This window comes from Ochotona princeps, chromosome 8, assembly GCF_030435755.1.
Source record: "Ochotona princeps isolate mOchPri1 chromosome 8, mOchPri1.hap1, whole genome shotgun sequence".
Classification (NCBI taxonomy): Eukaryota; Metazoa; Chordata; class Mammalia; order Lagomorpha; family Ochotonidae; genus Ochotona; species Ochotona princeps.
In genome coordinates, this window is record NC_080839.1 from 63,199,674 (window position 1) to 63,223,821 (window position 24,148).

Below are 24,148 nucleotides of genomic sequence, written 5' to 3' on the forward strand. Positions count from 1 at the left end.
ATATTAAGACAGATTTGGACATGTGGCTTTAATAATAAGCCTCATATTGAGCAGGAGAATTGAATCTGATTAAATTACTTTCTGATATGAAATTGTTACAGGCAGGTTACAATAATGTTAAAACATCTTTATCCAAGTCACCACTGCAACGGAATTCTTACTCATTAAACATGTTTTCCCCACTTTAACAAACCTGTGCTAGGATCTACATGACTGGTTGCTTAGGGGAATGCACTGCCACTGTGACCCCGCTCAGGCTTCCCCTCTGCAAGTCTGCCAACAGGCAGCTCCTCACACAGGGTCAAGGGCAGGATGTCGGTAAGCAGCAACCAGAGCTCCAGTTCAGAAAGAGATCTTAAAGTAGTCACGAGGAAACCCAAGTTATTTCCATACATCAGCAGCAAAAGTACTCGAGTTCAAATGATAAAACTTGAACTTAGGTTTGAAGAGAATCGACTTCCAAGAACAGTCAGTTCAGTCCTTTCCTGCATAACACCAGGAACAGGCCAAGGGAGAACCAGCATCTGCCTGAAGACCAGGCAGCTTTTATCACTGATTACATTGGAGCCACAAGATTTCCTTAAGAGAAACCGCTACTCTGAACAAAACTCTCCTTCACAGTCATCTCCAGCTGGAGTCCCAAAGTTGCAGACTCCTAGAAACAGAGTTGCCTGAAGTCTTCTATTTGTCATTTCTCTTCCAGTACTGTGACATTGATTCTTGCATGAAATTCTGGAATGCTGGCTCTTCATGACTTTCTTCTGTAACTGTAAGGCAAAAAGAAGGGTGATTCTTTTTAAATTCTTTTACTAATGTATTAGAGTTCCAGTCACCTAACCATGATGTTATTTTTACAAAAACAAGTTTCACCTCTCTCAGTAAGGCACTGTCTCGTAGAAGCATGCTATTATTATCATGTTGCCCAAAATGTAGTTTCTTTAGAAGTGGTGAGAGTACCTTCAAGAATTAGTAATTAAAAAGTCTCATTAGTAATGTTTTTAACGAGAAATGAAAACATGAAAAATGTACATTTGTATATGTTTATAGCAGTTGTGTTCACCTTTTAATTTTCAATTTACTGAAGAGACAGAAATCTATCTTCCATGTGCTGGTTCACTTCCCAAATGTCTGTAAGAGCCTGGCCTGACTTGGAGTCACATCAAACCTGGGAGCTAGAAACGTGTTCCAGGTCACCCATGAGAATGGCAGGGACCCAAGAACTTGGTCCATTTCTGCTAACTCTCAGGGTGCACAATTACTGGGATCTGGAATCAGAAATGGAGCCAGGAATCAAATCAGGCACTCTGAAATGGGATGTGAGCATCTCAAGCAGGGTCTTAAACACTGAACCAAATGCCCACCCAGCAGTTTTATTTGTAACAGTTCAAATGAACCCAAATGTTAACCAGCTAGGGACATGCAAACTTTGGTACATGTACGTAACAAAATATTAACCTCCCCCAGAAATAAAACACCGATACATGCAAAAATTACGCCAACAGAAAGAAAAGCAGTGCAAGAGGCTGAATGCCATGATTCCATGTATGTGGCCTTGTGGAAAAGGCACAATTATAGGAACGGATACGTCAGTGGTTGCAAAAGACTGTATTTGGGAAGGCAACTGAATAAAAGGGGGACAGGTGGGATCTTTAGAGTAACCAGTGTTGTATATTTTGATTGTGATGGTGGTTATAAGACTAGATATATAATTGTTAAAACATCAAAATCAAAGAGTGCTTTTGAAGCTTATACAAAGAGGAACTAAATGGTAAATTTATTTTGATGCAAACATATTAAAATCCATGGATAGTTTTTTCATAATTCATGTTTCTCATGGCTTTTTTGATTATCCTTCATATGCATGGATTTTTACAATTTGCACGAAAATAAATTTATCTCATTCTCCAGAAAGTTTTTGAAGTACTCTCTTATATTTAAAAGGGAGGAGTTTTGTCATTTATTAATCAAATCTCAGCAAACTGATTGAATGAGATACTTTACAAATTAGCATCCAGCTGGACAGTAAAGCAAGATTTGCTCTTGTTCATAGCTAAGACCTAAATTCTCTCATCGTTCATAATACTGTCTCATTTGGAACAAGATTTCCAGAGTAATTCCATCTGCACTCTTAAGTCCTTTCTGATTGGTTTTGGTCTCAGCTAAAACTCCTTGTGTAGAGTTAAAAAACTGATAACAACAAAAATCCTAGATTCCTTCTAGTAACTAAATTAGGACCCAAGAATGAGAAGACACAAGATGAAAGAGAGCAGCCCAGCATCACCTGTTACACAGGGAGACCAGGAACTCTCGATGTGGGCAGCTTCCTCAAAGCTGGACCCTTCCTCGTCTCCTCTCTCCCCGTCACTGCCTGCAAGCTTAACCTCTTCTCTCAGACCTGAGAAACTCCTGACCAAACACTGCAGGGCTAAGCAGCCATTCTGTTTTCCCAGCCACCTCAGCCCCTCTCACCTTTGTGGTCAATGTCATCAGTATCGCTGTCAGCTTCCTCATCCTCTTCATCCAAGGTTCCTCGAGTCAGAATCAAGTCAGAAGGGTCCAGCACTGGAGACAGACTGTCTATAGGGAAAACGCCTGTCAGCACGCATGCCACCTCACAAAGGTGATTCAGAATCAGTCACTCTGATTATAAATTAGCAGTGTGTGAGTGCTCATGACAAATACACACAGAAGATCAAAGTTCTCCTAGTTGTATTGTTAGCAAAACTAGGTATTTCCAGTGATTAGTTCACAAACTATTTTCAGGATCCCAATAGTTCATGGAGTCATGTTAAAATTTTTTTAAGCTTCCATTTCTTCTTCAAGATGCAGAGAGATAAAAATAAGAGTTACCAGACTGGTTCACTTCCCCAGAGCCACCAATGCCAGGGCTGGAACAGGTGCAAACCCAAGAGCTAGGCTTTTACCCCAGGTCTCTCATTTGGGGGCTGGGACCTTAACTACCTGAGGCATCATTTGCTGAGCTCAGGGTGCACAAACGCTGGAAGCCAGAACCTGAGAAAGGAGCCAAGACCAAAACACAGGCATCCCCATATGTGATCTGGCCATCCCCAACCCCATGTCTTTTTAAGATTTATTTGTTTTTATTGGAAAGTCAGATATACAGGGAGGAGGAGAGACAGGGAGGAAGATCTGTCCAATGATTTATTCCCCAAGCAGCCATAATGGCCAGAGTTGAGCCGATCCAAAGCCAGGAGCCTGGAGCCTGCTCCTAGTCTCCCACATGAATGCAGGTTCCCAAGGTTTTGAGCTGTCCTTGACTGCTTTCCCAGGCCACAAGCAAGGAGCTGGATGGGAAGTGGGGCTGCCAGGATTAGAACTGGTGCCCATATGGGATCCCACAATCAGGGAGCTGTATTGGGAAGTAGGGCTGCCGGGATTAGAACCGCTGCCTATATGGGATCCCGGCGTGTGCAAGGCGAGGACTTTAGCCACCGGGCCCCCATTTTTTGTTGTTGTTGTTGTTGTTAAAGATTTATTTACTTATTTGAAAGTTAGTTACAGGGCCCAGCATGGTGGCCTAGTGCCTGAAGCCCTCGCCTTGAACACACAGGGATCCCATATGGGCACCAGTTCTAATCCTGGCGGCCCCACTTCCCATCCAGCTCCTTGCTTGTGGCCTGGGAAAGCAGTCAAGGACGGTCAAAAGCCTTGGGACCCTGCAACCACATGGGAGACCTGGAGGAGGTTCTTGGCTCCTAGCTTCAGATCAGTATAGCACAAGCTGTTGCAGTCACTTTGAGGAATGAATCATCGGATGGAAGTTCTTCCTCTCCAACTCTCCTGTCTGTATATCTGCCTTTCCAGTAAAAATTAATAAATGTTAAAAAAAAAATCTTTAAAAAAAAGAAAGTCAGTTACAGAGAGAGAAGAGACAGAGAATTTCCACCTGCTGCTTCATTCTTCAAATGGCCACAATGGCAAGGGCTGGGCCAGTTTGCAACCAGGCATCAACAGGTCTCCCACATGTGTGCAGAAGCCCAAGAACATGAGTTATCTTCCTCTGCTTTTCCCAGGCCATTGGCTGGGGGCTGGATTAAAAGTGGCAGCCAGGATTAGAAACTGTGCCCATCTGTGGGCATTGCAGATAGCAGCTTCCCAAGCAGTGCCACAGCACTGACCCACCCCAATCCCATTTTTTAAACTGAAGAAAATGATTGCCAAAAACTTATCTTAAGTGTCCCTCTTTTTCACTGGCTCAGAGCTTACAAGGAGTTGTTCTATGAAGATTAAAGATAATCAACAGACTCAGTGTGCTAGTGAGTCAGAGAAAAGCATGGGCAACTAAGGAAGCATCCTCATTTTCCAACCACTAGTTCACTCCCTAGACAGCTGCAATGGCCACGAATGGCCATGCTGATACCAAGATCCAGGCGCTTCACCCAATCTCCAATGTGGATGCAGTGGCCCAGGTGCTTGGACCATCTTCTGCTGCCTTCCCAAGCACATTAGCAGGGAGCTGGACTGGAAACGGAGCAAGTAGGACACAAACTGGGGATGCTGACATCACCTCTGTGCCACAACACTGGTTCCTGTTAAGTTACTTTCTAAAAAAAAGTCTTTAATTATGGGCCTGGTGTGATGGCTCAATGGCTAAATCCTCACCTTGTAAGCTCTGGCATTCCATATGGCCATCAATTCATGTCCTGGCTGCTCTGCTTCCTATCCAGCTCCCTGCTTGTGGCCTGGGAAACCAGTCAAGGATGGCCCAAAGCTTTGGGACCCTGCACCCACGTGAGAGACCCAGAAGAAACTCCTGGCTCCTGGCTTTCGATCAGCTCAGCTATGGCTGTTGCAGCCATTTTGGGAGTGAACTAGTGGACTGAAGATCTTTCTCTCTGTATCTCCTTTTCTCCGTAAATCGGATCTGCCTCTCCAATTTTTTTTTAAGAAAAAGTCTTTATGATGTGTTTAAAAGGCAATATGAGAGAGGGGGGGCTTGGAATTTGACTGGGGTCTCCCACATGGGTGGCAGTAATCACCTCCCAGGTATATTTGCAGTAATTGGTATGGGAGCTCCCTGCTTGTGGCCTGGGAAAGCAGCCGAGGACGGCCCAAAGCTTTGGGACCCTGCACCCATGTGGGAGACCCAGAAGAGCTCCTGGCTCCTGGCTTCGGACTGGCTCAGCTCCAGCTATTGCAGTCACTTGGGGAGTGAACCATTGGATGGAAGATCTTCCTCTCTGTCTCTCCTCCTGTCTGTATACTCGCCTTTCCAGTAAAAATAAACAAATCTTAAAAAAAAAAAAGAAATTGGTATAGGGACCAGACTCACACCCGAGCATTTGGATACGGGATAGAGTGTCCCAAGCAGCAGTGTTACCTGTATTGACACAAGCCTCGCCAGTAATGTTTAAATGGCTCAGGAAAATGAATACATTATATATATACACACAAACATTTTGGGACTGCTCAAACAATACATGGCAATGTTTTTGTATCACTTGTGCGACTTTCCTAATAAATGTAAAATCAGAACAAAAGAAACTATAAAAAAAGGGGGAGGGGAGAATATTAAAAATGCTAGCAGTTGAAATTTAGTATTCCACCGAAGTAAAGCAAAAACTACTCGAGTGAGGAGCTCAAAGTGGAATAGTTGTACACAGTTTTTCTAGAGGTTTATATACTTACATAGTACATATGTATACCATATATGTGTGTGTGTGTGTATCCATACACTTGCATACACACATAATACATATGTATGCACATAAACCCCATGTCCTTTACCCTTGCCTCTCTCCCACAGACAGACATAGACATACTTTTGGCTAAGTGGGAGTACAAGCATCTATTCCCTCTTGGCTCCAACACCAAAACGCCTTCCATTACCTTTGGCAGCTCCCATGTCCAAGGACACAGAGCCCATGTCTTTCTGCAGGCGTTCCAGCTGTTCCTTTTGCTGTTGACTCTGTGCAGTGGCCTGTTCCAAAAAAGAGCCCCACATCAGATGCAAGATTTGTAAGCAGGGACAAGGAATTACACACACAGTACAGGTTCCTTAAACAGTACAGGAACAGCTGGTGAGTCAGGGGACAGGAACACTGTGCAGTGTGGGCTGAAATTGCAGCAGAATCTGAGACTGTCAGGATCTGCAGACCAAGTCAGAGAATTCAGAGACCGCATAAAGAAATGCCTAAGAACTCCAAGGGTCACAGTAGGACGCCTGTGCCTGCAGGATCCAACTAAGCCTTTGTGGGCAAGGCATCTGATCATTTTTGGTAAGAATTGTTTAACAAAGTGCTGCATCTTGCCTTTATAAAAACTGACCTTGGACTAGAAGTGGAGGCCGAGCATAAGGTGGGCTTAGCATATATAACAAGAAAAGTCTGGTTTTTAAAAATTTTAATACAAAAATTTAAAAAAGTAATTAAGGGGTCTTCCCAAATCCAGGCAAAAAGTACACAAACTTAACAAATGTAAATTAACAGGCATTTAAAAGAAAAAATAACATTTTATCAGTAAGAAATCAAAAACTATGGAAAAAAAATTTCAAAACACATAAAAAATTTACTGGTGGCAAAAACAAAAGCATCAATGCTATCCAGATTAAGACTGTTTTCTTAACAGTTCAAGGCACACAAACTGCCTCCTTTCTTACCAGTGATTTCTTCAAACGTTCATATTCAGGACGATACTCCCTGGAAACAGAAATACCTTCTAAATTCCTTTAACAAGGAACCCATCCTGCCCACAACATCACTTCTCTTTTCCTAAGATATTACTTAACTGAACATCAAATCTAACAAGCCTCAGACACTGGGAACCTTCCCCTATGGAATCAAAACCCTGTGCCTGCTCCACCTGAACCAGGCAGGGGCAACATCCTCGGTGCTGGGACTGAACAACAAGCACTGGAGAGCCTGTGCTTAGTCAGCAATTGTGCTAAGCTCTTTCCACTTATTTCCACAAATAATCCTCATGGTGATCTCAGCATCCGGTCCAGCCCACAGCCTGATTTGTAAATACTGTTTTATTGGAATACAGTCCTGATCATCTGTTTATGAACTATCTGTGGATGCTTTTTTCCTACAATGTCAAAGGTGAGTAGGTCATCTCTTTAGAGAAAAACCTGTATAACCCCGTTCTCAATCACTACCTCCATCCTGCTCTCAACCGTTATAAACCTCCGTTTTTTTTTTTTTTTCAAAGTTAACAGGGATTTGTTACTCCAAGTGTGGTCAGATCCAATACACACAGGCTAATGTAACAGCTTACACGGAAAATTCCTTGGCAAAACTGCTCTCAAATCAGTTCCCAGGGGCCACTAAGAATGCATCAATGTCACTGTCCTTTGTCCTCACCTTTCATATTCTTCCGCAGCACTGGTGACATGGACAAACAGTTCATCTAAGCCAGTACCCAGAACAGAGGAGACACCCACCACCTGCCAAAAAGCATCACAAAAGCCAACAAAGAAACTCTGTTACTTACAAATGAAGTACATTTTGTTCAAATATCATAAAATCTTCAAAAAAGAGGTTTAGATACTTTGAGAAGTCTCCAGCAAAGAGCCAAGCTAAAGCAGAACAAAGCAGCCATACCTAGTCAAAAGTCATGGACATAAGTCTATGGAAAATGAAGAGTTGAAAAATAAGGCTATAATTAGAATCAAACCAGTCACAGGACTCACTATCCAGTCCCTAACAAATCAAACCAAACCAGTTTCTGCTTTCTCAATACCTTTGTTCGGACAACTGACATTCTTGTTGTATCTTACATCCACTTGTGCTTAAGTAAGCCTTTAATCCTTCCTCCAAAAAAGTGTCTACAACACTGTGCTCTCCCAATTCACTCATTTTGATTTGTTCCATCACAACCATTATCTCCAACTCCCAATCTTTCTAAAAGTACTTACCTCTGCATATCTATCATAAATTTCAATCCTGAATGTAGCCTTTGTAACTAGACCACAAATTCTCCGAAGGTGGGATTCCTTCCTTACATATCTTACAAACTTCAACAGCTTTGCTTTTTATCATCATTATTACTGATTCCATTGAGATCTGCCATCACAAATGTTACTAACAACCAGGGCTGGGCCAGCGGGAACTCAATCTGGGTCTCCCAGTGGGTGGCAGTGACTGGTATGTTTAAATGATCACCCTGCCACTTCCGAGGATGCACTGACAGCAAGCTATTGCACAGACTGTCAGCGTGAGAAGGAAAGAAGGTTTACCCGGAGTGAGCTGTAAAACTCATCTAGCACCAGGCTCATAGAACGAGTCAGGTTACTGACATATGTAGTTTCTTGATTCAAGGCATCTTGGAAAGCCTCAAAATCCTGCATCCACTCCACGGCAAAGCTGTGATCAATGATGTCAGTCTGTAGCAGAGAAAAGTCAATATCAGCAACCAGAAATGATGCTAGAGAGAAAGCAAAGACAAAATGTAATTTTTCATTTGCAAACAGCAAAGAGCAGATCCTATGCATATTTTCTTTCCCTGTTTCCTCTATATCCTTCTCCAGTGCAGTAAACCACAAGAAGTTCTGTTTCTGTTTTCTAATTGCTGCCTGCGATAGTCTGTACGGTATAGTCAAGGGGCTACTCTAATGTATCTCCAAATAACTCTAAACGCCAATCATAACAACCCTTTCACTTTGATTAAATCCATTTCCTGGACGTGTCCATGATTTTGTTCAAACTACTCCCAGCACCTGAAATAATCCTTCTCACCCACCAAAACTTCCTGACAACCCCAAGGTTCTGATGAGAATACAATGTTGAATAATAGCAGAAGAGTCCACTTACTTTATTCATGACCACAATGAAAGGCAGTTTGGTTTTGTATAAGATACTGAAAACCAAACAAGAAGACATTATTAGACAAAGCTGTCTTGACCAGTAGCAGCCTACTGATTAAGAGAAAGGAAATGGGTTCAGACTGCAAAAGAATTAGTTATCCATTTTCACATGGCACTTACATGTTCTCTCCGAAGAGAAAAACTACCCCATCATTTACACATGCACTCACTCCCTGGGGGTAACAATGCTTTGATGTTGACCCAGCTTTTTGTTTGCTTCTTACGAAATAACTCCTTTTTCAGGTGAAAATTGTATTTAATGAATACTAAAAACAGTATGAGCACTGTGCCGAGTATTCTTGTACATCTATCTCCTTTCATTCTTTTTTTAAAAAATATTTATTTATTGGGCCCGGCGGCGTGGCCTAGCGCCTAAAGTCCTCGCCTTGAAAGCCCTGGGATCCCATATGGGCGCCGGTTCTAAACCCGGCAGCTCCACTTCCCATCCAGCTCCCTGCTTGTGGCCTGGGAAAGCAGTCAAGGACGGCCCAATGCATTGGGACCCTGCACCCGCGTGGGAGACCCGGAAGAGGTTCCAGGTTCCCGGCTTTGGTTCAGCGCGCATCAGCCCGTTGCGGCTCACTTGGGGAGTGAATCATCGGACGGAAGATCTTCCTCTCTGTCTCTCCTCCTCTCTGTATATCTGGCTGTAATAAAAAATGAATAAATCTTTAAAAAAATTTATTTATTAAACTTGAAAGTCAGAGATAGAGAGGGAAAGATAGACAGCTCTTTCATCCACTAACTCCCCAAATGGCTGCAATGGCCAGAGCTGAGCCAATCTGAAGCCAGGAGCCAGAAGCTTCCTCTGGATCTCCCATTAGGGTGCAGAGGTTCAAGAACTTGAGCTATCCTCCATTGCCTTCTGATGCCATAAGCAGGGGGCTAGATCTGGAAGTGCAGCAGTCAGGATTTGAATTGGTACCCACGTAGGATGCAAGTACCACAGACAAAGGTTACTCATTTTTTCAAAAATTTTGTTTATTTGAAAGGCAGAGTTACAGAGAGGGGGAGACAGATTTTCCCTCCATATGCTGTTTCACTTCCCAGATGCCTGCAATGGTTGGGGCTGAGCCAGGCTGAAGCCAGGAGCTTTTTCCTTATCTGCAACATAGACGCAGAGGTCCAAGCACTTGAGCCATCTTCAACTGCTTTCTTAGACACATTAGCAGCAAATGGATCAAAGTGGAGTTGAACTGACGCCTACATGAGATTCGGGCATTGCAGGCTACAGATTTACCCACTTTGCTGCAATGTTGGCCCTTATATCCTTTCATCCTTAAAAATGCCATGTAAACACACAATTATTAAATGATTTGGTTATTGGAGAGGTAAAGATGGTTCCCATCTGCAGGTTCATACCCCAAATACTCATAATTACTAGGGTTAATTAAGCTGGGCAAAACTGAGAGTAGGAACCCACCTGAATGACAGGAACCCAATTACTTGAATTATTACCTACCGCCTCCCAGAGTACACATCAGCAGGAAGCTGGAATCATGGGGCCAGCACTGTGATGCTGCAGATCACGCTGCAACTTGCAACCCACACCACAATGTTGTTTGAGTCCCAGCTGCTCCACTTCCAATCCAGCTTCCTTCTAAAGTACTAGGCAAAGCAGTGGAAATACCAGGGCCTCTGCCACTCATGTGAGACCTGCATAAAGCTTGTGGCACCTGGCTGTGGGCCGGCCCAGCCCTGACTATTGCAACCATTTACAGAGTGAACTAGCCAAGGGAGGATCCCTCAGAATTTCCTATCACTCTGTCTTTAAAATAAATTCGTATTTTCACTTAAAATGAAGGTTGAATCAGTTGCTGGAGCTGCAAAGAGATTCTAAATACTTCGATATGAGATATAGGCATGTTAATTAGCCTCTTAACTACTAGGCTAAATGCCTACACCAATACATACAATTTGTCAGTGATACCTTAGTAAGACTGAGGTAAAAATGTTTACAAATGTCACAAAAAAAAGTCAGTGTTTTTTTTCTTAGCTTTAATGAGGTATAACTTACAAATGAAAACTATATATATACTTAGGAGACTAAAATTATATATATATATGGTACATAAATCATATATACATATATATGTTGAACTGATTACTATAATCAAGCTAATAATTGTCTTTCAAACAATTCATATGGGGGCTCGGCAGCGTGGCCTAGTGGCTAAAAGGTCCTCGCCTTGATCCCATATGGCCGCTGGTTCTAATCCCGGCAGCTCCACTTCCTCTCTGTCTCTCCTCCTCTCAGTATATCTGACTTTGTTGTAATAAAAATAAAATAAATCTTTAAAAAAAAAAACAATTCATATGACAATAATATTGTCAATCATCAGATTTCTGTTTGGATCAGGATCTCTTAGATCCAACAAGAAAGTACATCTCTAGTCACGGTAAAAGCAACAAATGCTGGTAACAGTTTTTGTACTCTCAGAATTAAATCTCAGCTTTAACAATGGTTTGACTTGTTCTTCAGTCTGAATGCACCAACACAGTATGGTGAGACACACTCCCCCTCTTGTATTGGTAGCCTATTTGGGGCAAACCTGCACTTGTAAGAATTACATATAAATCTTTCTATTCATAGTTAACTACTCATTTGTTAATTTCACTCTGTCATAACACACAAAGACAGCACTTAGGCCAGAGGGCTCTCATTCATTCAGATATGGGTTTCATTCAATTAGGAACAACTACCAAGGCTTCATAGTCCTAATCCCCTATTTCTGTAACACGCAAGGGAGGAAGATGAGAAGGTACCAACAGCTCCTGAGCCTCTTTTCTCCCTGACTTCCCCTAACTCACAGCCACTCACGTGAGAGGCAAATCTGAGGCCTCAAAAGCAAAATGGGAGGGGAGGTTGATGGGGCAGGACAAAGGGATGGCTCAGCGGTTAAACTGCTGCCTTGCATCCACCAGGATCCCATATGGATGCCGGGCTGTATCCCGGTTACTCCACTTCCCATCCAGCTCCCTGCTTGTGGCCTGGGAAAGCACAGTAGAGGACGGCCCAAAGCCCTGTGACCCTGCACCCACGTGGGAGACCTGGAAGAAGCTCTTGGCTTCAGATAGGCTCAGCTCTGGCTATTGTGGCCACTTGGGGAGTGAAATAGTGGATGAAAGATCTTTCTGCCTATCTCTTCTCTCCATAAACCTGCTTTTCCAATAAAAATAAATAAATCCTTTAAAAAAAAGCAAAAGCAAAGAAACAAGACAAAGAGGCCTCCTAATTCGGTGGGATACCATGTCCACCAAAAATGAATTAATTACCTGCAGGCATAGAGCATATTGGACATGAAGGTCACTGGGTTAGTACTTCGTGATGTGTCCATTACGTAGATGACAACTGTTGGAAATGAAGATGCCTAAAGCCACAAAACAACCAGAGCCTTCGTCAGAGGACTCACATTCTGCCCAAACTCTTTTCCAACCTTCCTTATCAAGGGGAAATCACTTTAGGCAGGTGTGCAGAGCTTCCATAACTCCCTCTCTTGTTAACTCCAGGATAATAATAATAATAATATAAAAGATGCTAACCCAGTCTTTAACTCAGTCTTCCCCTCCACCTAAGTAACAAGTTTAAGAATACTGACCAGGGCCTCAGTAATGATTGTCCCAGAGGCTGACCACGTGAATACTTCAATCTGCCCAGGTGTGTCAATCAGGACATATCTGTGTCAAGAAAGAGCATGAAAGAAGTGTTACCCATGCACAGTGCTAGAAGATATTCCAGCACAGGAAACACTGTGTGTTTGCACCAGGCAGAAATAACTTATTAGCAAGTTAAATAAGTGTTATATTGTGGTACTTTTTAAACTAGAAAATTATTTCTCTGAACCATGTATTTAAACAAAGGTTAGAGAAATATTATTACAAAGGCTTGAATGCAGACAAATATAGTTTTCTTGAAGGCAGGCATACAATGTTTCAAAATATCTTTTTATAAGCCATGTAAGTTGAAGACCAAACAAATTTGGGGGTGGGGGGAGCAAAAAAACAGCAAATTTACTTCCACACTGTACAGCATCTTAACGATATACTGGGCCTTTTCTTTGTTTACTCTGAGGTTTCACGTCAGTCTACAAGCTTTCAGAGCTTGATGTTACCCCCAAATTCTCCAAAAAGCCTAGAACTACATCAACTGCAGAGTGTGGAGAGGGGTTGAGCTGTAAGCACTTACTTAGACATGTTCTGGGCCTTCTCGATAAATTTCATCACCTAAAAGAAAAAGAGGCCACTTGCTACAGGATCGGACTTCAACACAAAATCCCGGGGCCCTCTGCAGTCGCATGACAGGCACCAAGAGCTGCTCAATCCGGGCTCTCACTTACGGACTGAAGCAGCAGAGCCGCAATGGCAGCGCTTCAACGTTCCAGGGGCAGCGCGAGGCCCTGAGAAGCTCAGGGTTGGCCCTCATCGCTACCAAGTCATGCATCTGGATGCTTCCGTCAAATATTAACTGCCTGTCTCATGGAGCAATATTGGTGTAAAAAGCTAATTATTGTCAGACAACCTTACCAAAGTAGTTAGCATAGAAAACCTAATGGAAGGCAAACATCTGTCACAAGTAAAAAGCCTCATTCTCTTTACATTCCATGCCTGTTGGCCCGTCCCACCATCCCACTCACCTGTTCCCCAGCCCATCCTCAGGAGGACACAGACATACCTGATCAAATCTGGTAGCAAAGAGATTAAGTGAGGTCACTATGCCACCATTGGGCCCAAGTCCATATCTATACACAAGTTGAGGAATTCAATTGCTTACAGATTGTATCAGAAAGCTCACACGTACCACATCACTCAAATAGCATCGATGCTCCATTAATAAGATTTTGACAATCTAACCTTTGACTATCACACAACTTTAACCACACAGGGAAACATTCACCACCAAGGTCTTCATTCATTTACCATTTTAGGGATGACTAGACAGGGAGAGGAAAACAAAGGATCCAAAATACAGCAGAGAGATGCAGCTGGCCGTAGCAGGCTGCCGGCCTTGGCCACGAAGATCGTCTTGCTCTCATGTCTGATCCACGCAAGTCCAGCAGCCTGCTGATTCACCCCGAGTTACCACAGGGAGCACCCACATTTCCCGTGGCAGTGTCCTAAGGAGTAATCGAACCACACGTACTCACTTCTGAGTCTCGGGGTCTGAAGAGGTGCTCCTCAGTGGCTGCATCCTCACAGGCCGTCCTGCCCTGAGCGCCCACATAGCTGTCACCTCCCCTTTCTCTCTCTAGTCTCTGTAGTCACTGCACACAGGGGAAGCGATAAACGGAAACCAGAAGCGAAAATACTCCAATAACCTACAATACCTCTTCCACATTCACTCTGCATCCTCCTAATAAAATGATTTTAAAGCACAATCAATGTTTTTGTGCATTTCAAAGGAAAGGTAAAAACATTCTCAAAGCCATAGCACACACAGAAACCAGCCTGGAAGGAGTCCACACTGAAGCAGATGTAAAGAAGGATACTGCTTCATGACTTCTTTATACTTCACAGTGTCACGGATATCTGAAGGGGGGAAAGAATCGCATTTGATATATAAGAAAAGCACCATTTGAAACCCTCTGCCTTAACGTCCTAAGCCAATAGCCCTCTCAAGTCATCTCGGCTTCCTCGGAGGAAAAAAGAAATTTTTCTCTCGGTATCTGACTTACTTCTCACACTGTTCTGAGATTTTCAGCTGAGATCACTGAATGGCTATAAAAGAAGGCAGTAAGACTGTGAGGAAAAACAAAACCAGAGGGGTGAAAGGTAACCAATAAAAACCTTCCCTTTCAGCAAGAAATGAGGACTAGCCTAGCAGGCCTCTCTGGCCAACATTTTCCTCTACTGATTTCTTTTACCTTCTCGTTGGCTCCCTTCTTTTCAAGGATAACTGCCAAGTAATCCTTGAAGAATGTTGGTTAGGAGCCCTCAAGCTATGGCAGAGAATGGTCTGAGACAAGGTCAAAGTTCTATGACTTAAATTATTGAAGGCCGGGCCCGGTGCGGTAGCCTAGTGGTTAGAGTCCTTACCTTGCATGCGCCAGGATCCCATATGGGCGCCGGTTCTAATCCCGGCAGCTCTGCTTCTCATCCAGTTCTCTGCTTGTGGCCTGGGAAAGCAGTCAAGAATGGCCCAAAGCCTTGGGACCCTGCACCCACGTGTGAGACCCAGAATAAGCTCCTGGCTTCAGATCAGTTCACCATCGGCCATTGCGGAAACTTAGGGAGTGAATCAGTGAACAGAACATCTTCTTCTCTGTCTCTACTTCTATCTGTATATCTGATTTTCCAATAAAAATAAATCTTTATAAAATATTATCAGAGGCTACACAGAAAAAGGGAGCTCAAATTTAAAAGTTTATGATTCTGCTTATTGTGCACTGGTGACAAATAGCAAATAACACAGTCAAGGTTTCTAAAAAGGCACAAAGTGGCAGATGTTTGGTCTGGAGGTTGGGTTAACAGTTGGACACAGGTGACCTATGTTGAAGTGCAGGGGTTCTGACCCTGCCTTACTTCCCAGTTGGTTTCTGGCTCACAGGTGCTCTGGGAGGTAACAGTGTTGGCCTTGCAATCCCATGGATGGCCTGGATTGACTTCCTAGGTCCTCACTTTGATCCCTGCCCAAGGACCCTGTAGGCATTTTTCTTTTTTTGTTTTATTATTTTTTTAAAGATTTGTTTATTTATTTATTTAAAGATTTATTTATTTTTATTGCAAAGTTAGATATATAGAGAGAGGAGGAGAGACAGAGAGAAATATCTTCTGTCTGATGATCGGTGCTGTGCCGATCTGAAGCCAGGAGCCAGGAGCTTATTCCCGGTCTCCCACATGGGTGTAGGATCCCAAGGCTTTGGGCCATCCTCAACTGTTTTCCCAGGCAGGGAGCTGGATGGGAAGTGGAGGTGCCGGAATTAGTACTGGCGCCCATATGGGATCCTGGCACGTTCAAGGAGAAGACTTTAAGCACTACCCTATCGTGCCGAGCCCTGATCTCTGCCTCTTAATACATGGTCTTTTATCATCATGCCAGAGGCATGAAAAGCTTGGGGGACGAGGCAAACATTGAGAAACAGCATGTCAAGGAAGCACATCCCGCACGGAAAGGCCTGGGACCAAGTCCCACCACTACCTCCATTCCAATTTGCTGCCAACAGACAACCCAAGAGCCGGTGCACAATGGCTCCAGTACTGGGGTCCCAGCCACCCACATAAGAGACCTGCATGGAGTTCCTGGCTCCTACCTTAACCCCAGCCACCCACATAAGAGACCTGCATGGAGTTCCTGGCTCCTACCTTAACCCCAGCCACCCACATAAGAGACCTGCATGGAGTTCCTGGCTCCTACCTTAACCTGGCCCAGACTACTGTGAAAGTTACAGAAAGGTCTGTGTATTTAAAATGCGGAAGAGGGTGAACGGAGAAAATGTGATTTATGAAGAAGCCTCTCTAGGGACTGAAGACTATCCAAGTGAAAGAAAAACTCGGAAAACTAAAAAAGTCGGAAGGCTGGAGACCTGCCACTCTCTCTGGGACACTTCACACAAATCTTGGCATGCTCCACTCACCAATATTGGCAGGAAAGGGGACTTCGTGCACAGCGGGGTCCAGGTTGATCACGTAGGGTGGAGAACCCTGGCTATGCAGGTGTCCTGTGAGCCTCTGCAGAAATGGGGGAAGAAGATTGGAGGGAAGAGAAGGTGAGGATGCCAAGCGGAAGAGTGAATGCCCATTCCTTCACTTAGCATGCCTCAAGACTTTGCCACTACTTCCTTCCAACTGAAACTTTCAGCATCAGTTCTCGCTTCTAGGGCTCCTTTTTCTGATCACCCATCAAATAAAGCCTTCCCTACTCTTCTCCATGTATTTCCTTGCACCGGTCGCTCCGCTAAAACAGGAGCTCTATGGGAGTAAAAAGCTTGTCAATCTCACTTTCGATGGTTCCCCCATGCCCAGAACATGAGAGTGGCGCGATAAGTAACTCCGCCAACCTTAACCGAAAACCAGTGCGCCTGGAGAGGCTCTGCCTTTGAGAGGCTGGCAATTTCACCAGGACAACGTGGCAAGCCGAACCAAGCCTGCACTGAGGATGCGAAGAGGGACCCACGGAAGCCGGTCGAGGGTCCTTTAAGTCTGACCCCAACAGCCACGCGCCGGCATCTCCAATTCCCCACCGATCTCCGTCTGTCCTCCACGCCACAAGCCCTCGTGCCCCCCTCCAGCGCCCGCGCAGTGTCCGTCACCTGCACAAAGGTGGTTTTCCCGGATCCCGCCATCCCTAGCACCAGCAGACACACCGGGGAGCGAGGACCCCCAGACGCCTGAGGTTCGGCTGCAGCCGCGAGCGCCGCCATCTTCGCCCAAGCCCCGCCCCTCACCACAGAGACGCGCCGCGGCTAGAGAGGCCTTTGCGACGTTCTAGATTGCGCGGGAGGATAGAGTCCTACGCCGCCGAGACTCGACGGCCACCTGGGGCAGCTGGTCCCAGGCTGGAGGCCGGCTCCTGACGGTTGGGATGGAAGCCAGAGACGCTGGGAAGAGAGAGAAGCAGCACTGACTGTCCCTGGCAACCCGGGGAGGGACACGGGAGACAAGATGGGATCCCAAGGGCCAAGCCCCCACAACCCGAAAAAGAGGGGCGTGCGTCTCTTTTTGGAATCCCAGAAAACAAGGACGGAAGACGCTAGGCCCCTACCCTCTAGAACCTGTTTTGCACCTGAGGAGATTAAACAGCTCCGGGCTGGACTGGCCAGACCTGGAACTAAATGGGATGCCTGGAGTTGCTGGGCAATGCGGAGACCAGTGGAGCCCCAAACCGACCAACTCCAAGAGCTTTCGACATTCACAACTCCTAATGTGAGCGCCCGCTCCTCGGCCATCACCGTCCGTGAGCTGCGCGGTTGCAATAAAAGGCTGGACTCCAGGAGCCTGTGAGTGCCAAAGTACAGCTTCCCTGAGCCCGGCAAGTCCCCAGGCGGATGCTGAAAGAGCTGGAAAAATATTCGTACTCCCCATCATCCAGCCTTTTTCTTCTGCAGCCTTGGAGCTGCTTCCTAAGATCCGAGTTTCACACTCAGGTTCTGCCACTTATGATGACATCATGAATCTAACTCTCTGCAGCTGGTTGACAGAAAATTCGTCCTGGGGCTGTAGTGCTTGTCTGTTACGAATTGTCAGGTCACACCAGTCATTTTCACCTCTGATTGTATTTTCCAAGCCTTGCAGAGTGTTTGGAATATGACAGGTCTTAAAAATAGTTTGCTGTGTGAGCATTGTGGGTGCATGCACCGCTGGTTGAGCTAGCACTTGGGACACTGGCGATTCCCTGTCTCAGTGCCTGGGATCAAGTTCAGCATCCACTTTCTGTCTAATGTACCATGTACCTAGTGAGCAGCCGCTGCTGGCCCCGGTGCCTGGGTCCTGCTAGGCCTTCTTTTCGGTATAAGCTTTTTTTTTTTTTTTATTACAGAGAGGAGGAGAGACAGAGAGGAAGATCTTCCGTCCAATGATTCACTCCCCAAGTGAGCCGCAATGGCCGGTGCTGCGCCGATCCAAAGCCGGGAACCAGGAACTTCTGGGTCTCCCACACGGATGCAGGGTCCCAAAGCTTTGGGCCATTCTTGACTGCTTTTCCAGGCCACAAGCAGGGAGCTGGATGGGAAGTGGAGCTGCCGGGATTAGAACCGGCACCCATATGGGATCCTGACGCATTCAAGGAGAGGCTAGGCCACGCCACCGGGCCCTCAGTATAAGCTCTTGACAGTTTGCCGCCACAAGCCAAAATACCAGATGTGGTGAGCCATGCAAATTTTATTTCAGCAGGGAAGATGGCAGCGGGAACGGCAGCAGAAGCAAAGAGGGAGAGAGGTGTCTTCTGCCATATTGGCAAGAGGGGACTGAAAGAGAAGGGGGAGAGAAGAGGAGAACAAGAAGAACCAGCGTGGCACGCACGAGGAGATTTCCTTTATGGCTGGGGGAGGCATCATGGGGCTGTGAGGAATTGGTGGGTAGCACCACGGGCTGGCCAGCGACGGACTGGTGGATAGGACCACCAGGTACAGTACCATGAGGTTGTGGCAGATTGGTGGGAACAAGGCTATGAGATTACCACAGATTGGCAGATAATCAAATTTGAACCTAAAGGGACTATGCATGAATCTTAAGGAAGCTGAGACCTAGGGGAAGCAGATGTTTTAAATGGTGCCAAGTCCAAAATGGCGGGAGTCTTCATGGCCAATGCTTGAGTCACTCCTTACAGGTCCCTGCGACCCAGTTGGGCAACCCAGTCGGGAATTCCTGGCTCCTGGTCCAGCCCAGTTGCAGGCATTTGGAAGATGAACCAGATGTTGGGAAATGTATTGCCTTTCAAACAAGTAAATAATCTTTATTTATTAAAGGTTTATTTATTTTTATTGGAAAGTCAGATATACAGAGAGGAAGATCTTCCATCTGATGATTCACTCCCTAAGTGGCCGCAATGGCCCATGTTGAGCTGATCTGAAGCCAGGAGCTTCCTCTGGGTCTCCTAGCGGGTGCAGGGTACCAAGGCTTTGGGCTGTTCTTAATTGCTTTCCCAGGCCACAAGCAGGGAACTGGATGGGAAGCAGGGCTGCCAGAATTAAAATCGGTGCCCATATGGGATCCTGACATGTACAAGGTGAGGACATTAGCCGCTAGGCTATTGCCACCTAATAATCATTTTTTAAAAATACTTCATTGGATGAATTAAGGACAACTGTGGATTTATAAAAAATTTATTTATATTGAACAGTCAGATATACAGAGAGGAGAAGAAACAGAAAGGAAGCTCTTCCGTCCGATGATTCACTCCCCAAGTAGCCACAACGGCTGGAGCTGAGCCAATTCGAAGCCAGAAGTCCAGAGCCTCTCCCAGGTCTCCCACGTGGGTGCAGGGTCCCAAGGCTTTGGGCCATCCTCGACTGCATTCCCAAGCCACAGACACGGAGCTGGATGGGAAGCAGGACTACTGGGATTAGAAGCAGCGCCCATATGGGATACCAGTGCGTGCAAGATGAGGACTTTAGCTGTAGGCTATTGTGCCAGGCTCCAATTGTGGATTTTTTTTAAATTATGAATTAAGGGCCCAGTTCATTGTCTCAGTGGCTAAATCCTCACCTTGTAAACACTGGGATCCCTTATGGATGCTGGTTTGTTTCTTGAGTGCTGCACTTCCTATCCAGCTCCCTGCTTATGGCCTGAAAGCAGTGGATGATGATCCAAGTCCTTGAGACACTGTACCTCCATAAGAGATCCAAAAGAAACTCCCGGCTCCTGACTTTGGATCGGCTCAGCTTTGGCTGTTGTGGACGCTTGGGAACTGAGCCAGCAGACTGAAGATCTTTCCCTCTGTCTCTCCTTCTCTATGTAAATCTACCTTTCCAATACAAATAAATATTTAAAAATATATAAATTAAATTTTCACAAAAAAACTGATTAGAGGAATGTTTCCTTTGTTCTTCCTACAGGTTTCCTGAATGTCCCCAAAGTCCCCCTTTGTCCTATCTCAGTTTAATAAACAGTCTTCTACAGCCTCACAAGCGAACTAATGTAGAAAATCGAATCCGGAAAAGAATGGCAAGGGTGAGGGAGCTGGACACGCAAATCAAAGAAGCTCGGACCCAGCAGCAGATCCTACTGCAAGACACCCGGCAGCTGCACAGGGAAAAGCTGTACTTCCAGGCTGAAAACACGTTCTTTCTGGAATACCTGACCCACAAGACTGAAGAATTGGCCAAGGAACCCACGAAGCTGTGGACAGAGTACATCCAAGAAAGTGGGGCAGTCAAGAGGCGGAGACAAAGATTAGCCTCCAAATATGCCAAGAAGCTGTCGGGGCTGAAAGCTGAGCTCCTGCAGAAGAGAAAAGCACAAGCCTCCCTGAAGCAGCAGCTACAAGAGCTGAAAGATGTTTCACTCTTGAAGGAGAAACAGGACCTGCAGATCCAGAAACTACAGGAGGAGCAGAGCAGAATCGAAGCCCAGAGCGCCACCGAGAGACATGCTCAGTTCCTCAAAGAAAAGGCCTTGTTAGAGGAACAACTGAATGAGCCCGATGCGAGGCTCTTGGATAAGACACAGAGGAAGGAGCGTCAGGAGAAGGCCCAGGCCTTGAGATCAGCAGCAAAGCGGTCCCATTTAAAGTTCTGCCAGGGCGTGCACATGGAGAACCAGTGCTTACTCCAGGAATGCCGGCAGCTGAAGCAGCAATCCTGGAAACTGGAGGCGAGGCACAGCCGGTTAGAAAACCAGAAGCGGCAGCTGGAGCAGGGACAGTGGTTTGTGCAGAGCTTGCTGCGTGGCAGGCAACAGCTGCAGAAAAGGCGGAGTGGATGCCCTCAAGGCCAGGGTGCCCCCCAGACTGCACCGAGTCAAGGAAAAGCCCACAGCAGTTCTTGCAGTTCCTAATAGGGAACGCTGCTGAATTCACACTGTAATGACAGAGCTGAAGTGTTGCTACAAAAGATCCGGTGCTTTTTCCTAGCAATCTTGTGAAGTGACCTGCTTCCTTTAACTAATTCTTCATAAAATTTCCTTATGTTGATAAAAGACATTCCACAAACTCCCAATTAACCTAACTTACATCACCATCTGCCAAACACCCACACATTAAACTACTCCAGAAACACCAACTTGAGGAAGTGAATGCAAAACAATTGTTTAGATTCACCTGGCCAATTTAGATTTCTTTATAGATAAAATACCAGGAAAGACAGAATATCAGATTGGACAGTTCTTTCTGCTCTATAAGCAAAGATCAGCTCATTTGTATTCCTTTTGGCTAACTTAGCAGAAAAAGTAAAGTTTAAAGTTCTTTTTAAAAGTTAGTGCCAGTGGTCAGACAGCTCCTTTTACCAGTGTCTCATGCATGAAAAAGTTACCTGGTAACAGCAAGCTCACTAACTGCTAGGTAGAGCTTTCCAGCTTAACTGTGACTAAATGGAACCTATATGAGGAGTTGCATGGGGACATCTATTAAATTGCCTCTTAACCAAACTATTTTCTTTGAAAAAATCTTTTTAGCTGAAACAGGTGATTGGATGCCTCTGCTTGTTTCAGGAAAACTTATCAAAAATATTTGGACTTAAGAATCTTTTTTTTTTCCCAGACTGAAGAATCTTTTTTTTTTTAGAATTTTTTTAAAAGATTTATTTTATTTTCATTACAAAGTCAGATATACTGAGAGGAGGAGAGATAGAGAGGAAGCGGAGCTGCCGGGATTAGAACCAGCGGCCATATGGGATCAAAGTGAGGACCTTAGCCACTAGGCCATGCTGCCAAGCCCGAGTGAAGAATCTTGTGCCACCTGTTTCCTCATCAACATTCTAAATTTAAAGATCATAGGGAAAATGCTTAAAACGACAACTGTTGCCATTTGAGGTCATCCATTTATCGCAGGTGCAATCTATAGTACACCAAGTTCCTGTGGCAGTGTGCAGCATCCATTTAGGTCCACTTAATAGAAATTTATATAGACTTTTAGGGCAGTTAGCTTTTTTTTAATGTTTTATGACAAAGTGAGGTATGCCCCATAACTTATTCTCTATTTTTTTTAAGATTTATTTATCTTTATTACAAAGTCAGATATACAGAGAGGAGGAGAAATAGAGAGGAAGATCTTCCGTCCGATGATTTACTCCCCAAGTGAGCACAACAGCCGGTGCTATGCTGATCCGGAGCCAGGAGCCAGGAACTTCCTCCAGGTCTCCCACATGTGTGCAGGGTCCCAAGGATTTGGGCCATCCTCGACTGCTTTCCCAGGCCACAAGCAGGGAGCTGGATGGGAACCCATAACTTATTTAAATGTTGAATCCAAACATAATATAAACCCATATTTAACATTACTCTTCTTTGGGAAAATACAACTAATTTTATTTTCCAGAAATTCTCAGTGATGGAGAACTTCAGTTTCCTCAATTTTCATTTTTATTTATTGATGCTTTATTTACATGTAAAATCAACTCACTTAACATGACTTAGGATCCTCTCAATGTGCTTTTTAACAATTTTTGTTAAATATGTAGCAACTTTAGCCATTATACGTCCTTGGGTCTTTTTTCTTAGCCTATTCCAGTCCACAACCTGATTGTCCATTATGAGATACAGCTAGAATTATGAAATACTGTAAAAGCTGTAAAATTACTTGGGGCTTCTTACAAATAAATCATCTCAAAGTGTGGGCAAAGCAAGTTAAAGAATACATCAGGTGTCCCACTTATATAAAATGACACCTTGTTGCTAGATGTGTGTATGGACATAAAGATCTGTATAGGGCTGTTAGATATCAGACTTCGGATAGTGTTTCTAGGGGTCCACATGGACTTGAGCTGAATTTTTTTAAAATTATTTTATTTTGATAATCTTTACATAGTTGATTAAGGCACAAAAGGGTAAGGGCTAAAAGAAAGTGGGTAAGACCATTGCTTCCACATTTTCTCTTTTTCCGTATTTTTTTTTTAATGTTTATTTTATTTTATTGGAAAGTTGGATATACAGAGAGGAGGAGAAACAGAGAGGAAGATGTTTCATCTGATTATTTACTCCCAAGCAGTCACAACGGCAAGAGCTGAGCCGATCCAAACCCAGGAACCCAGAGCCTCCTCCAAGTCTCCCATGCGGGTGCAGGGTCCCAAGGCTTTGGGCCATCCTCGACTGCTTTCCAAGGCCATAAGCAGGGATCTGGATGAAAGTGAGGCCACTGGGATTAGAACCGGTGCACATAATGGGATCCCAGCGCATGCAAAGTGAGGACTTTAGCTGCTAGGCCACCATGTTGGACCCATGAATTTATTTATTATTGTGTAACTCCTTCTATAAGGAACCTTTCTTGTGTCATCTTAACCTTGTATTTTTCTTCATCCTATAGTGAAAAGCAGTTACAGAAATGGAGACAGAGATCTTCCATGCACTGGTTCACTCCCTAAAAGGCAGGAATAGCCACGAGCTTCACCTTGGTTTCCCACACCATGCAGCAGGGGTCCAAAGCAGTGGGCCATCCTCTGCTGCTTGCCCTAATGCATTAGCAGGGAGCTGGATCAGAGGAGCAGCTTGGACCCAAATCCATGTTTTTATAGGATACGAGCATTGCAGGCAGTGGTTTAACTTCATGTGCCATAATGCAAGCTCCTAGAGCTTTATTTCCTGCTTACTGGTTGGGAAGTGGCTCTTCTTCATGATGGCATGTAGCAATCTTTCATTTGATGACCTCCAATCCCTCTGAGTCCCATCTTCCTGGCATCTAGCCAAAGGACGGGAAACAAAAGCAAAGAGGTGTACTCTCATCCTTAACAGCTCCATCCGGCA

General features: G+C 44.8%; 2 protein-coding genes across 2 annotated transcripts; one reads left to right on the forward strand and one right to left on the reverse strand.

Annotated features, from left to right (window-relative positions):
• Positions 1-9: 9 nt before the first annotated feature.
• Positions 10-17,225, reverse strand: GPN1 (GPN-loop GTPase 1). Its single transcript, XM_004582693.4, has 14 exons — positions 17,071-17,225; positions 16,396-16,489; positions 14,311-14,350; positions 13,497-13,563; positions 13,011-13,048; positions 12,424-12,502; positions 12,101-12,195; positions 8,772-8,817; positions 8,198-8,344; positions 7,323-7,405; positions 6,620-6,659; positions 5,851-5,941; positions 2,470-2,577; positions 10-767 (listed from the first exon to the last, which is right to left on the reverse strand). Exons 1-14 carry the CDS (start codon positions 17,179-17,181, stop codon positions 682-684), a joined length of 1,125 nt encoding a protein of 374 aa, XP_004582750.2. The 5' UTR covers positions 17,182-17,225; the 3' UTR covers positions 10-681.
• Positions 17,226-17,259: 34 nt separating this feature from the next.
• On the forward strand, positions 17,260-21,640 carry CCDC121 (coiled-coil domain containing 121). Its single transcript, XM_004582881.4, has 2 exons — positions 17,260-17,757; positions 20,314-21,640. Exons 1-2 carry the CDS (start codon positions 17,423-17,425, stop codon positions 21,251-21,253), a joined length of 1,275 nt encoding a protein of 424 aa, XP_004582938.2. The 5' UTR covers positions 17,260-17,422; the 3' UTR covers positions 21,254-21,640.
• Positions 21,641-24,148: the final 2,508 nt, after the last annotated feature.

What these genes read in the sequence shown, in the direction of transcription:
- CCDC121 (XM_004582881.4), top strand. Translation starts at nt 17,423, where the DNA reads ATGGGATCCCAAGGGCCAAGCCCCCACAACCCGAAAAAGAGGGGCGTG. An exon ending in AGGCTGGACTCCAGGAGCCT is followed by an intron (nt 17,758 to 20,313) that starts GTGAGTGCCAAA and finishes TTCTTCCTACAG; the next exon opens with GTTTCCTGAATGTCCCCAAA.
- GPN1 (XM_004582693.4), bottom strand. Translation starts at nt 17,181, where the DNA reads ATGGCGGCGCTCGCGGCTGCAGCCGAACCTCAGGCGTCTGGGGGTCCT. An exon ending in AATATGCTCTATGCCTGCAG is followed by an intron (nt 8,818 to 12,100) that starts GTAATTAATTCA and finishes TTTGGTTTTCAG; the next exon opens with TATCTTATACAAAACCAAAC. An exon ending in TGATGACATTGACCACAAAG is followed by an intron (nt 768 to 2,469) that starts GTGAGAGGGGCT and finishes TTTGCCTTACAG; the next exon opens with TTACAGAAGAAAGTCATGAA.